Source organism: Poeciliopsis prolifica, unplaced genomic scaffold (assembly GCF_027474105.1).
Source record: "Poeciliopsis prolifica strain line A6 unplaced genomic scaffold, Auburn_PproV2 SCAFFOLD015, whole genome shotgun sequence".
In the NCBI taxonomy this organism is placed as follows: domain Eukaryota; kingdom Metazoa; phylum Chordata; class Actinopteri; order Cyprinodontiformes; family Poeciliidae; genus Poeciliopsis; species Poeciliopsis prolifica.
Window position 1 is genome coordinate 9130676 of NW_026562390.1, and position 17647 is coordinate 9148322.

At 39.2% G+C, this 17647-nt stretch overlaps 1 protein-coding gene across 2 annotated transcripts; it reads right to left on the reverse strand.

The window, feature by feature from the left end:
* Window positions 1–157: 157 nt before the first annotated feature.
* On the reverse strand, window positions 158–7595 carry LOC129366417 (uncharacterized). Of its 2 annotated transcripts, XM_055040246.1 has the most exons (4): window positions 7398–7595; window positions 7203–7307; window positions 2829–2969; window positions 158–1217 (listed from the first exon to the last, which is right to left on the reverse strand). In XM_055040246.1, the coding sequence occupies exons 2-4, from the start codon at window positions 7270–7272 to the stop codon at window positions 1033–1035; spliced, it is 396 nt and encodes a 131-aa protein (XP_054896221.1). In that variant the 5' UTR covers window positions 7273–7307; window positions 7398–7595; the 3' UTR covers window positions 158–1032. The 2 variants fall into 2 exon arrangements, with proteins under 2 accessions (XP_054896221.1, XP_054896220.1); XM_055040245.1 differs by having other exon boundaries at window positions 7203–7595.
* Between the last annotated feature and the right edge of the window lie 10052 nt (window positions 7596–17647).

The window sequence follows — 17647 nt, forward strand, 5'->3', positions numbered from 1 at the left end:
GTTGAGGAAGAGATTGATCTCCTAAACTCAGAGTAACATGTTGTTTTCAAGTTAATAAGCATGGCCTCAGACTTACACATTTGACTTGTCTGGATTTGATGCAATTGCTTATCTTGCCATAAAAAATAAAGGCAGCGTCAAATCACCTTTCTTTTGAAAAATATGAAACATTTATTGATGTAATTCACAATATTACATGCTTTCACTAACATATATTTCACAGAAGACTTACATAAAGTTTTCTTCCCACCAGCTGCCCTGCAGTGCTGTAATATAAACTGAAAAAAAATATATAATTTAATGTGTAAAGTAAAGAGCCCATAACATTAAAAGACCAGACCAAACATATGTTTGATCTTGAAAAAATATAGCAAACTCCTTAAAACAGAAAAAGATAGGCCTTCAAGTAGAAGTAAGACTTTGTAAAGCTGAAATCAGCATTGCAATGGGTAATTTTTTATGGGTCATTTATGTTTTTCATTGTTTATTTTCAGGTTATGTTTTTTTAATTAATTATTTATGGGTTATTTAAATGTTTTATGGATTAATAATGCGTGTGCAGCACCAGTCCTAGGGGCCAAGGTCCTACCAGTTTTAGATATGTCTCTGCTCCAACACAGTTCTGCACATGCCTGCTGATCATCATCATCATTTGATTCAGATGTGCTGGACCAGGAAGAGAACTAAAACATGCAGGATACCAGCCTTTGGACACAAATGGGCTAAATCTTCTTTTTACTGAACAGACAGTAAAACTCTAACATAAATGTTCTAGAAAATGACATACTTGACGCTACATTTAAATAGGTGTAAGTGCACAAGAAGATCTCTGATGGGTGGAAGATGTTAATTCTAATTATTTTCCTCAAACATGTTTATGGGTTATTCTCTCTGTGATTCATAGTCCGAGCCAACAACGTGACAGAACCTATCTCTAAGAGCTGCTTTCAAGCAACACCACATTGAGTAATACTCTCATTGAGCCTGTGAGATGCACAATCCAGTGATGCTTGTCCCGATTCTAGTTTCTCATCACCACCATATCCTCAGTAGCAGGACACCCAGTGCACAGACATAGTGGAGTGTGCTCGGATGCCACAGCGGGGTGCTGTTGCACAGGTCGGAGTCACAGCAGTGAATTCGCACCCCCGGCAGCTCTTGTTGCTGACAGTGTCTGGACGTCGCACAGCCACTGGTCAGGGCGATACCCAGAGCCGCTGCAGGGACAGAATGGGGGGAAGGAGAGCCAGTCAGTCAGTCAGTCAGATAAGAGAGATGAGCTGGTGTTTGTCTCAGCAGGAAAAAAAAGCATAACTAAGCACTAAGCACTGCAAGTGGATAATGAGGAAAACACTTACACATCTTAAGAATACAAAGGAGAGTAAAAAACAGCTCTTTGACAAGTGTATTTTGTGCAATAAAAACAAAATACAAAATAAACATAATAATAGCTATGTTTATATGACTGCTCTGTGTCTAAACATAGCACTTAATCTTCTCCTATTTAACTTTTTTTTAAATTTCTTATTTATTTATTAATTTGTTTTTACAAGGGTAGAGCATACAGATACAGACATATTTAACCATTCCCCTCTATACATAATTTTTCCTCTTTTCAATTTGCATTTTTTTAAATTTTCTGTTATGTTTTGCATAATTTCTACACATAATCATGCATAATGTTTTTTTTCTAATGAGCATGATTAGAAATAAATATTATGCATGAGTACATGTAGTTAATTTATTTGATCAAACTCATTTCTTTTTGAGAAATACACAGTATTCTAAGGATTGCGCCATTTTTTGAAACAAATTTCTCCTTTATATGTATTGTCTGTCAATATGAAAATGATTGCCTTCTCACACTTTAAACTTCAGCTAAGCATACTTGTTTTGGAGGTCGATAGTACAGCTCATGTCAGCATAGAAATAGTTTTCTTTTTATCAATTACGTAAGAATTCAGCCAACATTTTTTCAAGGGTTTTGTTAGCTCTAGTGGTTTTTATTTAGTAGTTGTTTTACAGGAAAGTGGGTTGTGAGAGAAGGAAGTCATGGGGCAAAAGTCCAGGACTCAAACTTGTAAGGCATACATGGTTGGCTCTTAATCTTGTGCCATCGCTGTGCCCAATCTACCCAACATTTTATTATTTCAGTGTGTGCTGAGCTTCGAGTTAGAGTCAAACTCATTTTGCAGAAGAGAAGGAGACTGAAGATGTTATAGATTAGGGAGTAACAAAAGAAACCAGAAATGTAAGACTCTTTTATGGAAGTTTGCCAGCATCTGTTTGATTTGGATTTGACAGGGTCACATGAAGATTAAATGGACTGACTGGCCACAGATTACTGCCAAGACATTGGTACACAATTTTGAGCTAGAGCTTTTCATACAGTGCACCACATGCAGTTTTTGCCTGTGCACGCTGATTCTCTTAGCAACTGGAAAGCCGCGCCACAACATGAGCAGATTTCTTGAGATGTCAAGGAGAGAAACAGCTGGGCTGCCCACGCTCCCGTGGATCTGCTCCATCATCGTCCTTCCCTTGAATGTCCGCATCCTTCATTTGACTTAACATCAAACATTGAATGACTTACAATTTACTCAGCAGAGCACATCAAAGTTACATAACTATCCCCTGTGCAGGGAAATAGAATATTCAAATCTGCCAGGCAAGAAACATTTACATGATTGTATGATTTAAAAATGATTATGCATTATATCCAGTGGTACATCAGTGACTTAAAACAGAGAAGTAAAAAATAAAAAGTGAATAGTAACATTTGCTCACTGAGGTAAAAGATGAGGAGAGTAAAATAAAACTTCACTCACTGCTTTCTGTCTTGATGCAGAAACGGTGTTTGAAGCCATTGTGTGAGTGGGTGCAGGTGATGACCTCTGGGTTAGAGCAGCCCAAGTCCACATACCTCTGACCATGGATAATGTTGCAGCCATAGCACTGCAGACCCTGCACTGCAAAGATGAACAACGACAAATTAATTTGTTCAGTCCAACTTGAATGTAATGAATTGGAGTCTTTAGTGGAGAAACAATTTACAGCCTTTGATGATTAGTTAAGATGAGAACTAAAAGGTGATTGTTTTAGCAGCATACTTAAGTCTAACTGAGAACTTTGTTTTATTTAAACAAAAAATGAAAAATTGAAAAACGTTTTATCTGACAAGAATCATTCTGCCACACAGCATAACCAAAATAGCAGATGTTTCATGTCTGAATAGCAGAATTTAATGAAGGGAGCAGTAAGTTAGCAGATTAGCACTCATCAAATGCCTTCCAAAAGTATCCACACCCTTGCACTCTCTCTCCTATCAAAATCACAAAGCTATATGTGTTCGTTTTGGATTTTTTTTAATGTAAGATCAACAGAAAATAAACCTTAATTAAGTGGAAGAAAAGCAAAAATGTGTCACAAATAAAATGTATGATATGTATGGAAATTTCCTTGTAAAAGTCCAAACTTAAATCCAAGTAAGAATCCTTGGAAAGACTTTAAACTTGATGTTCACAGATACTTTGCATACAATTTGAGTTTGAGCTGTCCTGCAAAAGAAGAATTGTCTCTATGGGAAAACCTTGTTTTGAGTCAGGACACATGAGTATAAATACGTGCCATTTGTGTGTGCATGCACACTCACACACATTGTGCATGAATATATAGACAAGTAGGAGTCTGAGGTGTTCAGGTGGATGGTTATCACAAATATATTAAATATTGATAAATTTGTTTGTAAAAGGTTTGTTTAAGTGTTCATTTTAAATGTATTTTTTTCTTATTTTAACTATGTCCTTTAGAAAATAGCAGAATATAATATTGAATGAATTGAATACTGTGTTTTGTATTTGTGTGTTTTAGAACTGCTAACAGTGACTGGCTCAATAACACATTTATTGAATTTCTTTTTCATAACCCTTAATCTTCATTATTTGTTAAAATATGTTAAATGTTTACCTTTGTAACTATTTCTGCCAATATGTAGTAGTAGCAGTAAGACAAAACACTAAGGCATTTAGACAAATGTTTGACATTTTTTAAACAAAAATTTCTCACATTGACAATGGCCAAAGAGGCTTGCGAATATATATATTTTTCTGTTTGTTTATCTAGCGGTCAGGGCTCATGATCAAATGACTGAACTCATGTGATGAGAGATCAATTGCTCCAGATAAGGCCTCTGGCCATTTTTCTATGTGCGTTCTGTGAGTGTTAATCAAAATACATCAAGACCACATGCTGATACGTCAATGAAATTATTTTAAACCTTAGGTTCAAAAAGCTGAATTTTCTAAAAAATCCCTTTAAAGAGCCATGATAAATTGCAAAAATATCACTGTACATTGTACATCTACAAGAGGAAACAGTCCTGATGTGAACAGGTCACAGGGAGCTGATGCATATATATATGTATTAATATTCTTTTCCAAAGATAATTTTAGATTCTGATTTTTGCTGTGCAATTGTTTCACTTCCCAAATGTTTAACTCCCTTAAGAAAGTGAAGCTAAGCCTAACCATAACAAATCCATCAGGGCTTAAAGGGATTGGCTGAGAGTTCAGTCCACTCACACACCTGTGCTTGCCCTCCAAAAGCCTACCCATTTAAGATGGAAGATCAGCTTTGGCTGAAACCAATCCTCCCCCTTTATCTGTGCAGGCCATTGGGCTCAGTGAGAGTGCAGAGCGTCAGGCTACAGCCTCTTGCCGCCTCTGCTCTGCTAAATAGCCCACCAAAAGCTCTGATGGAGCTTTCAGGAGCGAACTAATCCCAGGCAAATGCTCTTATAAAAATCACGTTAGAAATCTGCTGGAATCAATGTAAAGCCTTGCAGGGACACAGAGCACATGCCAGTCTGTAGGGGAATGTGTCACAATTCCCCTGCTACTGATAGCAACAGATATAATAAATAATATTACTTTAATATAAAGAACATATTCAGTAGTTGAAATTGTAATTTATTTCTTCCAGACAGCCTCATTGAACAGTATATTCTCTGTGCTTTAATACACAGCAGTTATGAAACATTGAAAGGCTGCCTGCTATGAGCATTTTGTCAACATAATGAGGCTACATTAAAAAGACAGTCAGCTCCCTTGGTACAGCGCAGTTTATTATGAGCCCACAATGAGCCTTCTTGCAGTATGCATTAAAAATGTTGATTAACTCTGAGTCTGTTGTGACCTAAATTTGGTTTTACTCATTATTAGCATCATGGGCATGCATATTATCTCAAAAATGAGCCCACTATTTCCTGGGTGCATGCTTTGTACATTAAAAAAGAAGACTGTTAAAAAGAAAAGGGAAGGCTTTTGAACCCTGTCCTGGTAGCTCAGGCGAGAAGTATGATGAATCAGGTTACTTCAATCCCCCTTAGATTTTTTTGTCATATTTTTCATTTGCTTTTAGAATAACTGAGTCCATGTTCAGCCCAATCTGTGTTTATTATTCACCTTCCCTCAGTCAGTTTGCTTCCCTTCTCAGCTGCTTCCCATTGTCCTGATTGTCCTCTGACTCCACTCTCCCTCAATTGTTCCCTTTTGTCCCTGATTAGTTCTTCTTGTATTCTTTGTCATGTCTACATCTCCTCGTTACACGACGTTGGGTGCCAGTTAGCTGGGAAGTGGGAACTAGGAGATGGATTTGATGTCAGATCCGAGGTAGCACTGTTCCAGTTAAGAAGTTGGAATTTCAACATGGCTACGCCTAGAGACATTGTTTGCAATAGCACTTACAGATCGCTTTACTTTCCAAAAGCAATTTCTTCAGATAAAAGTTGCAGTGTCTTATAATGATAACATTATGTGTGACATTGATTTTAAATGCACTCTCACATGTGTGTCTCATAAAATAATTGTTTCCACCATATCTGTCTGCTGCTGCTGATGCAGGAGCGGCCATATTGAGATGAAAATTTAGCCTTACAAGTTGTAACTGGGAAACTACTCCCAGTTTCCCAGTGAGAATTTTGACGTTCCCATTCCAGTTTATTCCTCCGACTGGGAAGCTTTAATTTTCCAATTTGAACCACAACTGGAACGCAGCATTGTTCTGGCTGACTACACAGTCATGTGGGTTTGAAAACATTTTTAAAAATTCAAATTCAAAACTAATTTATTAATTCCAAACGGAAATGAATTAACTGTGAGCATGCTTTGGCAGTAAAGAAGGTGAATTGGCACATTAGAGTCCAACAAAGTGGCTCACGTTAAAATACGCCATCAACAACCACACACTCAAAAAACCATGTTTGTTCTGTGTATTGGTTGTCACCACAATAAAGGAAGGCTTTACACAGACATGAAGTATGAAGATTTGAAAAAAAAAAAAAAACAACAAAAAAACCAAATCTCATCTTAAGAATGAGAGCTATATCAATATCAATAACATTTAGAAATTCCCATTTACTTTCAAATAATAATAAATTAATTACATTGCTTAATTATGTTCCACTTGGTAAAAGTAAATCTGGAAGCAGGTTAACAGAAAACAAATTATTTGGAAATGAGATTGATTGATCAAACATTCAACGTGTTAATGAAGCTGCTTGCATCACTGTCTGCAATCATTGATGCTGCCCGATCAATAAGTCAAAAATCAAACAGCCAGCACAAATGATCTATGGAGCTTCCTTTGAGTTAGGACTGGATCCGTTATGTGACGCAAATGAGAAACAGTTCCAAATAAAGCAATGCAATATTTATGTCTGGAACAAGTCAAAGTATTTCCTTTGTTGAATCCCATTTTAAACTGAAATTACAGTCAAACGTCCTTAGGTCAATTTCTACTGCTCTGTAGGGAAATTTACTTTGCCTCTTGAATGGAGATGTAGATACATTATGTATTGCTGGCAGACAAATTAAGCGTTGGTCATTTACAGGTAGAAAAAACTAATTCTACTGCAATGAGCTTTAAACATAACCATTCATGCAGCAATATATTCTGCATGTTTTTTGTGGTTTTATTTTGTTTTGTTTTTTTCTTGATATCTTACAGCTCTTTGAAGTTAACATATACACTATTGCTTAATAACACAAGTGATATTATGTTTACAAAAAAAAATGATGATGTGTGTCTGTGACATAATTATGCCCTTTGGCACACACATGTGCACGCACACACACACACACACACACATTCGGCTACCACACACAAACAAATGCAAAATCCACAACAAAATACATCCCACTCACCTTGTGCCAAACAGAGCATCCAAACCAAAATAAATCCAAGTCCATACACTAACCAGGTGTGCAAAGTCATGGATGCAGCACAGGAGCGAGGGTCAGTTGTCCGTGCTGAAAGAGTCAGAGATTTTTCTCTGCTCACATCTAATTTCCCAATAAACCAGATGCAGAGAAAAAAAATCTCGCAGTGATCCCACTTGCCTGAACCCTGAGAATCCCGAGTCTGCCTCCCACTCTGCCTCGGTGAAGCTCGCACTTTGAATGAGAGATCTGATTGTGAGACTCCAGTGAGAGGGGGAGCCAACCAGCCAGCCAGCCAGTCAGCTCAAATCAACAGCCAGTCAGGCAAAGAGAAGAGGAGGAGGAAGAAGATGGTTTGAGTGAAGAAACTAAATAAATAAATGTCTTCATGAGCGGTGTCCTCAAATCATGGGAGGGACAGAATGCTGCTAGAATCTCTCCTCTCTCTCATGTCTCATGACAAAAAAAAAAGGAAAACACACATGGGATCTTCATCATACAGATGAAAACAAACAATAAAGTGTGATCCTTTTTCCGCTGGGACATACAAATCAATCAGGCCTTAATCCTGATTGACAATCCATTGCTTCTAATAATAGCCCAATCACAATGTGTTAAAAGCCCAGGGGCTAAATGGGATGGGACACCACAGGTTCAGCCTCCGAGAGTATGGAAGTGTGTGCATGTTTGTGCCTCAGAGTGGGAGCAATGCCAAAGCACAGCCAAACACACCAACACACACATGTTGCAAATGGGGCAGGTTATCTGTGCTTGGTGTATCACTACACACTCGCACAGGGGAGAAAATTCTATCTAATCAAGAATTAAAGACTAAATCCTTTCTTAGAGACTGTAATGCCAGAGGATAAGGCAGGCTTTGTGGTAAGCCCTCATTCCCTCCCCACCCCAAGCAACATATGGTCCGACCTGATAGATGGCTGCCATTAACTACTATCATTCCCATTAAGACATTTTTACGGCAGCTTGTTTGGATTTCTGCGCATTACAATGGAACGTAGGGGAATTAAAAATTAACTACAGCTCTTTAAGAAGGCACACAATGTGAAATTATGCCGCACTGCATCTTTTCATAACGATGAACACACACTTAGTATTTGGAAATGTGTGCAGCTGTGTATAATTTGTTTCTCCTCTTGTTTCTGAGTCATTGTTTGTGCGACTGTGTGGGAAGTAAAAGAGGCATCTAGGTCAGTCTGTGCCAAGATTCAACCTTCTATGTGCCTCTCATACGTTTCCTTAAAAGAATTCACGGGATAATAAATGTGTTTCTAAAGATTTCTAAATGTGTAAGTTCTAGACTTTGAGTTTACCATTTTTGTGATTGTGCTTAATATGAAAAATAATGAAAACACAGCTGGACAAAAAGTAGTTCTGACAAAATCATTACTTGACTCAAACATTGGTCCAGTAATAATAATTACAGTAATTGTTGAATCAAATGTAAAGCTCACAAATTCTTTTCTTGTGTATTTAATAAATGAGGCCAGAAAGTCCTTTGGAAGACCTGGTCAAAACTTTTGCAGGAAACCAAAAGAGAGATAACAAACTGGCTTTCTAATGTGTTTTTTTGCACCAGTGGTCTTTATTCATTAGTAGGTTGGTAGAAAAAAGAGCAGTGAGTGCAGAAGAAGAAGAAAATCACTTCAGGCACTTTCATCCAGGTCTCCTTATCCTGCCAGGTCTTTGTTGACGGAGGTGAAATACAGAACATATTCAAATATTGGTCAGTTTTAAACCAAAACCTTGCTTTGCTTCAAATTTTAGGCAAGGCCAAGTGAAAACATCTTCTTTAGTCATTGTCTATGTTGAATTAAACAATTGAAGGAGTTTTATTTCCATCCAGTTTGTCTAAACAGGGAATCGTGTTATGTTTTTCATCAAATGGCTTTGGATAAACTCTCCCATTTACCAGCAGGTGATATTTATGTCTTAGGATTCCCTTATAGTTATTATTCAACTCATGGTGGAAAAGGTCTAATATTTCACCTGCCTAGCCTTATTCAGAAGCAAAGCTCACTATTTAAGACTTTGCTTTGTTCTGAGAAGTAATGAATCCGTAATGGGGAATTTCTCTTAACACTAACCCAGCTGAACTGAGAGCTGTGAAGCATAAAAGAGCAGCTCTAGTGAAAGTCCCAGTGCTGATGAGCGCATCCCACTTTTGTCTCAACCGTTTTCCTCTTTACCGTGTTCCAGGCCTCATTCATTTCTGCTGAGCTGCCTGAGCCTTTGAGTGATAAAACCATGACAGGAGGAGTGAGAGAAGGATCGACTTGGAGGGGAGAAAGGAGGTCCAGCAGTACCGCAGCGATGAAAGCAAACCTCCCCCGAGCTGCTCCCGACTTAACTTACGATACACAAAAGCTGCTTTAAATACCCTTGAAGTCACTGCCACCGGCTAGTTTGGAGTGACAGTGACAAAAATAGGGAGGGCTGCAGGGCTCTAAATACTTGATGAAATTGCAATTAAGACACCAGAAGAGGAACTGAGCCTGCAGCAAGCGGTGGCCAAAAAGAAACAACATAAATGTAAAAGAAGGGAATACATGAAAAGTTAATTCAGCACCCTGGGTTTTAATTCTGGGCATCTGTCACTGCGCATAACCCTGCCCTGAAAGTACAGGAGAGAAGAAATCTGAAATTTGTCATTAGGTCTGCCCAGCAGGGTCTCTGCAGCATTAATGAGCAGTGATCTGACGTTACAACATGGAAAAATATTCTTATGGCTTCATCTGCCGACAACTGCATCAGCTACAATGTCTAAAGCCACTGAAGTTTGAAATTACTATCCCTCCACCATTGGTGAGGAAGAAGAAATAATCAGGGGTCTCTTTTGCACGCCTCTAGGGACATTTATTTCTCATGTCTGGTGATTATCACCCTAATGCTGGAACTAGCTGTAAGATTAACTATCCAAGCCCTAAAGCAGAAGTGCCTTTTAGCTCTCAGAATTTCAAGTAATTGAAAGTTTGACCCAATGTATGTGCCTCTGCAGTTTTACACTAAAAGAGAGCGCAAAGCCGGATACTACTTATACAGCAAAGGAGACGACTAACTGAAAGGGCTTAGGCTTTGCCGCAGAAAAGTAAGCACTTTTGAATTTTGCTTTATTGCTCTAAAAGCCATCTCCTATGATTTGTCTACATGAATTATATATATCTTTGTGCCACCGCTTGAACTCCCCAATGCAGACCCTTGCAACTTGCCTTTGCGAGACCGAATATAATGCATTTTCTTGATTTGTATTAAATAATGATGAAAGCTCATATTGCTAGGGAAACCTTCCTTGGATTTGATTTCGTCTATTTTTTTTGTCATGCAACAACCGCCAGTCTCTCTGAATAACTTTTATGTCCATCAACTAACCAGTTTTCAACACCAAATGAATTTCCAAAGCAATTTCTATAAATTTACAAAAAGCAGTAGAAGCCTTTTGATGTCAAATATTGCTGCAAAAATGTCTTCTATAGGGAAAATAACATGACCCAAGCTCAAATAACCAAATACAAAATGTCTTTTGTAAATTAGAATTTCATTTTTTGTGCAAGAACTAAGTTTACTCTGTTTAAATCTCAGGTGTCCAAAGCGCAATTATTTTGATGTTTTAATTCCGAGATTAAAGGCCTATTTCTAATCCGAGGAGAAAGCTTAGAAAGGGAGACGCAAAACTAATGTTTTCACAAGACCCCAGAGACTCCACTCATATTCATTTAAGAATCCCCTCGGGACGTTTGAGCAAAGGCTGATTTGTGGGGTCAGATATGGGCTGGAGGTTTCTCTATGAGTTATGCATAAAGAAATTCACAGATCGATGCTGTGCACACATAATTCTCAATGCAGAGAAGTCCCAGTTGGGATTTAAAACCTACTGAATATTGGTACAAGGAAACACCGCAAACCACAGATCTGATAGGTCAGGAGTTGCCAGTCTGTGGTTTTTTAGTTACTGCAGAGTAATTTCTATGCACCTTGGTCAATAGTAAAATAAATACCATTTAAATTCAAATATAAAAGCAAACAAATGTCACACTGTAGGTGTTTTGAAACACTTATTCTTGTCAAATGATCATTTAGGTTTTAGACAAGTTAGAACTGAAGGCAAATATGCCTGTTTTGATTGCTTCACTTAAATAAAGTGAGGAGGTTGCCTTTATGATTTCATGTTCATGTTCAGCTATAGGTGGTATTATGGACACAAAATGGTACAATAATCGGTCGAAAATGTCTGGAAATCATTACTAGAATTAGCAGAAGAAAGAAGTTTTGAAAAGATACTATTGTTTGGTCTTTAATGAGGGTTCAGTTTGTCTAGATTACACAAATTATAAGCCGATCTGGAGCTGAAAGTGTCTAAGTGCATAGGGCGTTTCATCAAGAATTTTTTGGAGAAATTTGGAAAATTATGTTTCACTCATTGAAAAAATGTTAAAATTTTTCTGATATGTTACATTGCACTTTAAATTTTGTTCTTGTGAAGCTTCACCTTAAATAAGCTTCCAGATCTGACTACTGCATTAACATAATACCATTATAAGACCTCTCGAGCATGCAGACACTGCCAGAACATTGGATCTTAGTGTTCTTTAGTCCAATCAGTGACCAAACGGTTTGTGTGTGTCCCTTCTTTCTCCCTGCCCTGGAGCCTGAAGGTAACCCTCAGGGTCCTCCCTCCATCTGCCGCTGTCACTGACTGAGCCATCCGCAGTGCAAAGCCATCCCAGTGAGCTCAAAGACAACGCCTTGCCTGCCCTTAGTCTTATTTTGCTCACCAGTTTATTTTTGCAGCTGGATAATACAGACATATTTGAGCATTTGTTGTGATGTAACATCTCACAGGTTCATTCTCAGTCATTTCCTCAATATGTAATCGTTTTTATACGATTCAACTCCAGCGCTGACACATCCTCACCAACAGTCTTTCAACACAGTTTGAAGGCTTGTTGAGGATAATGTGCCTTTCGGATCTACAGTGGACTGTCATGGAAAATTAGCACTGAATTTAAAGGGTTTCTGGAGTGACTGCCTGACTTGTTACTGTTCATCAGTCATGATACTAATTTAATGTTTATAAAATCCAGGCTCAACACTGTGCTGGCTTTTCATACTGCGAAACATAAAAGTTATAATAAATAATAATAAAATGACTTACACTGAGAGGATGGAAAAATATTTAACTGCTACCGCGATTTAAAAGATTATTAGTATTATTTTTTTTACAACTATCAGCTCAGTCTATTAATTCAAGCACTCCTGTCAATCTCCCGGGCTTAGAGAGGCAGCATCTGCCACGCTCGACCACTTTCTGGACTCTCCAAAAAGAGAAGCGTTGACATCTGTTACTAATCATTTGATTCCGTATCCATTTAGACACTAACACTCAGTAAATTGGTGTATTTGTATATAAACTCAGCCCATGTTTGAGATAAAACAGCTTACAAGGCAGTCTTTTTTTATTGTTTAGATCAAAACTCTCAAATTCTTACATTGACCTATCTAAAAGTCTACCTATCCTTGATAAAATGCCAAAGTTTTATGATGCAAAACAAGTCAAACTCTGATGAACCACATTAAGATTCTCTCCACTGATAATTTGATATAGATTATTATTCAACTGCAACTACGTGACTTGGCAAGTCATGATTTGATACTGTCCATGGTGCTTTAGCGTAGAAAGAGAATTTATTCTAGCTTGACCTTTTTAAAACACTTCATCATCTCCATTAGAGAGTAAATTACTTTATGACATAATGAGTCATTCATCTGAGTGGTAAAAGGTGTAATTTGGTGTGTAGTTAATTTACAATGAACAATGCCACCTTAACTTCTCAAGCTATAAAAATATCAGTTCAACAACATATCCTGCAGTTAATCTCTTAATCAAGCATGAAAAAGTTCTGCCCAAAAAAGAGCAGACATCATTACACAACACATTTTTCTCATGTTTTCAATTATTGTTGTCTTTCATGCAAGTTTGGACCAAATGTCCTTGAAATATAATCAAATTAAGAATATTGACATCAATGACCCCCGTTCTTTATGTTTCATATATATTTGTAAACACTATTTAATAAAGGATTGCGATCTCAACGGCTTTCTGTTTTGTAAGTGGATGTTACTGAGAGAGTAAGAGGCTGTTGATATTCTGTTTGACGTTTCATTACATGAATAAAAGAGGAAAAAGATTGCGAAAAAGTGAAAAAATAGGAAAGAACAAAAAAACAGAACAAGAAGAAAAGAGAGAAAGAAAAAAATGAAAGAAAAAGAGAAATGAAAATATGCAATTTTACATTATACACTTACAGTTTTGGCCCAAACACAGAGTTAAAACTTCAAAGAAATGACTGAAGCGGTTCACTTGAAGTTGAACCAGTGATTAAGACAGGCCAGACCTAGTTTAAGAAACTGAAACTTGAGTTCATGTCCGGAACGGTGGAAACTGAACTGGGAGTACATTGGTGCCACCATCCGGCTTTTTTTTGGTTTTCTTAAGACGCCTTACTGAAACAACGAACCTCCCATTGCAGCCACATCTTAATCTCCTCTTTTTAAATCCCTTACATTACCTATAAGGACAACACGAACAGCTGGCTGCTCCACTTTCCTTATAGCAAACCCTGCAGGCCTTTCAGTTTCTGAACAGGTCTATTTTTTACTCACCCTGCGAGACTGTAAGAGAGTGTATAAATGCATTTAGCTTCAAGCTGTTACCATGGTGTTGTCTTATTTATTGTACATCGGCCTGCTGGCATCAGAGCACACATTTAGCTGCTATAAACATCTGCTATTATCCTGACAACAAATCTTTACTCAGACTTGAAAAAGTTAGCTTCAAGTGTTTAAAACCAACTTAAAAAAATAAAGTGCAAAACTTGTTTTAAGTCAGTGAAACAGCACAGAACATTTGCAGGCATTAATTGTTTAATTAAATGCAATTCATTGCTCACATTTTATTTTGACTTCAATTCTTATACACTTTATCAATGCAGCAGCTAATCATGCATCCTCATTAATTTCCACGGCTACAATTTTTTTTTCCAAAAATAATCAATGGCAATAAAACACATTTTCAGAATAAGACAACATGTTACTGAAGTGCCCATTTTATGCTGCAGGCTTGCTCAAACTGCAAAAATAAGAAAAATAAATGCAATGCTTCAGATTTGATCCCCATGCAGCTTGCTCTCTGGTTAAGTATTTTCAGCCACAGCTGTCTGTTTAATATTTGGGACTGAGAGATTTCTTTTTTAACACAGAATGATGTATTTTGCATCAACAGCAGCTCGATGGGGGATTATAAACTATTGTTTCATTCAAATGCCTCTATTTTTCTCACAGTCTTTTGTGATATTAAAGTATAAGTATTATTTTATATCAGGAAAGTTCTTAAGCTCAGAGACACAAATCTTGGTTTTAATAAGAAATCCTGCACATTTTTTTCTGTGCAGAAAATCTGTAACTTAATTAAAAGTGATCTGCACTAACTTTCTACAACTTTTTCTGATAATTTAGTAAGAAAAAAGCAGCTTTGAAATTGGCTAATAATTACCAATAACACTGCCATGAATACTGAATTGCTTTAGTACAGACATTACCTCAGCATGTTTAAGATAGGATGCCAATAAATTTAGACAACTCATCCAGTGTAATTGATGGAAAAGAAGCAAATGACTCCAAGCACTGAGGACTATCCATATAAGGAAGGGAAATCAGATTCCAAGACCATTACCTTATTAAGAAAATGAAAAATGTGTTGCAGCCATCATCAGAAAGTTATCCAGAACGCTGACTATGTCACTAAAGGCGATTTAATTCCCTTGATAGTTTCAAATACTATAGAGTTTTTCTTGCTACAGAAATGAGATGACCAAAACCTAACCTTTCACTGCCTCATAATAAGAGAAACAAACAAGAAGTACACACACTGGACAAACCTGTTGACTTCCACCATCTTGTGCTTTTTGACAGGAACATAGAGGGTCTTGAATCTGACCATTTAACAAAGGTGAAGAAAAAAAAAAACAGTCATAACTAGTTTTGTAAAAAGTAAGGTTGAGAATGGCAAACCAGTGTTCATGCAGGGGTGGAAATGAGGACCCTCCACTGGCCAAATGCGGGTAAAAGTGTGAAGTGGCCCCTAGATTGGAGCAACGCACCCGCCACTGTGGCAGGTTGACAATTTCTACATAAAAAAAAAATCTGCATTCAGTTTGAACTTCTGTTCAGGGGAGGACTGACTGTCTGAAGTCCAGACTGATGCATTTACCGTCCATATCTGGCGGCCCTACGCTGTCATAATTTAACAAAGAAATAGACCTTTTTCACGCTTCCGGGTTTGAAAGGGGATGTGGGGCTGGACAACTGCCGGTGGCTATAACGTTAGCATTAAAAGGCTAGGAAAATGGCTCAGTCTCGGCGCAGTTGTTTTTGTTCAGTCTCTGGTTGTTCATGTGGGGCAAGAAAACAGCCTTATCTGTCATATCATGCATTCCCGACGGACCCGGACCAACGGAGGCAGTGGATCCAGGCGATCGAAGAGATGAAGGTCCGGACTTTTGCATAAAGACGGGGAGCACTTTTGTATGTAGCCGCCACTTCACACCGGGATTTTGTTAGCGGATCCACCACCAGCCGCCGTAGAAGTGGAGCTGTTCCTTCCCTGTTTGCCTGGAATAACTTCACTGAACCGGCAATGAGAGAGTCTGCTTTCGAGAGTGCGAAGAAACGGCAGTTTGTCCTCTCTCAGAAAGCTAGCCAGGCTGAAGATACTACTGCGGACCATGATAACGGCACATCCACCCGCAAGAGCCCGGGCGGTTGTGCGCATGCGCTGGGCACGGGCGGTTGTGCGCATGCGCGGGGCCCGGTTGTGCGCATGCGCGGGTTCCGGGTGGTTGTGCGCATGCGCGGGGCTTGAGAGATTGTGCGCATGCGCGGGGCCCGGGGTTGTGCGCATGCGCGGGGCCTGGGAGATTGTGCGCATGCGCGGGGCCGAATGGTTGTGTGCATGCGCGGGGCCCGGTTGTGCGCATGCGCCGGGGCCAGGCGGTTGTGCGCATGCGCGGGCCCGGGTGGTTGTGCGCATGCGCGGGTCCCGGGTGGTTGTGCGCATGCGCGGGTCCCAGGTGGTTGTGCGCATGCGCGGGGCAGAAGTGGTTGTGCGCATGCGCGGGGCCCGGGTGGTTGTGCGCATGCGCGGGGCAGAAGTGGTTGTGCGCATGCGCGGGGAGGGCCGGTTGTACGCATGCGTTTTATAAAGCGGATGTGGGGTTGGACAACTTCCGGTGGCTATAGCGTTAGCATTGAAAGGCTAGGAAAATGGCTCAGTCTCGGCGCAGTTGTTTTTCTTCAGTCCCTGGTTGTTCATGTGGAGCAAGAAAACAGCCTTATCTGTCATATCATGCGTTCCCGACGGACCCGGACCAACGGAGGCAGTGGATCCAGGCGATCCGAAGAGACGAAGGTCCGGACTTTTGCATAAAGACAGGGAGTACTTTCGTATGTATCCGCCACTTCACACCGGAGGATTTTGTTAGCGGATCCACCATCCGCCGCCTTAAAAGTGGAGCTGTTCCTTCCCCGTTTGTCTAGAATAACTTCACTGCACCGGCAATGAGAGAGTCTGCTTTCGAGAGGGCTAAGAAACGGCAGTTTGTCTTTTCAGAAAGCTAGCCAGGCTGAAGATGCTACTGCGGACCATGACTACACGGCACGTCCACCCTCAGGTACAAGATAGTATATTGTATATATTTTCCATGTAAGAGAATTTCAGTAAAATATGACTGTTGCTATAATAATATTATTATTATGATCACATAATAATGAAATTATGAGATTATGTGGTTATGTATTTTGTGGAGAGATTAAGTCAATAGCTGGATAAATACATGCTCCGACTCACAACATGTATTGATCTTCACAGAAGTAATGTTTCGAATATATAATTAAAACTTATTGCTAACCGTATGTTTTGCTATTTTATTTTGTGGTTTTACAGGTGCGCTTGATGAAGCTCTGGATTATATTAAGGAGTTGGAGGCCAGACTTCAAAAAGTGGATTTGTTTGCCACACTTTTTAGCTGCTACTGTGCCTCTGATGACCAGATCCGGTTTTACACCAAATTTCCATCTGAATGTGTGTTCCGGATCTTCTGGGAGTCCATTGCACCCTCTGCATCACGCCTGGTGTACTGGACCAGAGCACAGAAACTTGGAGAGGAACATGTGCTGAAGCCAGCCCTGCCCGCTCATGCCTCTGATTGATGAGTTCCTGATGTACTCATTCAAGGTAGCTGTGGGCATGAAGGAGCAGCTCATTGCTCAGCATAGCTACTGTCAGCCGAGTGACCATCACCTGGCCAACTACCTCTTCATTGTGTTCTCTTCCATCAACCTGTGGATTAGTCGTGAGA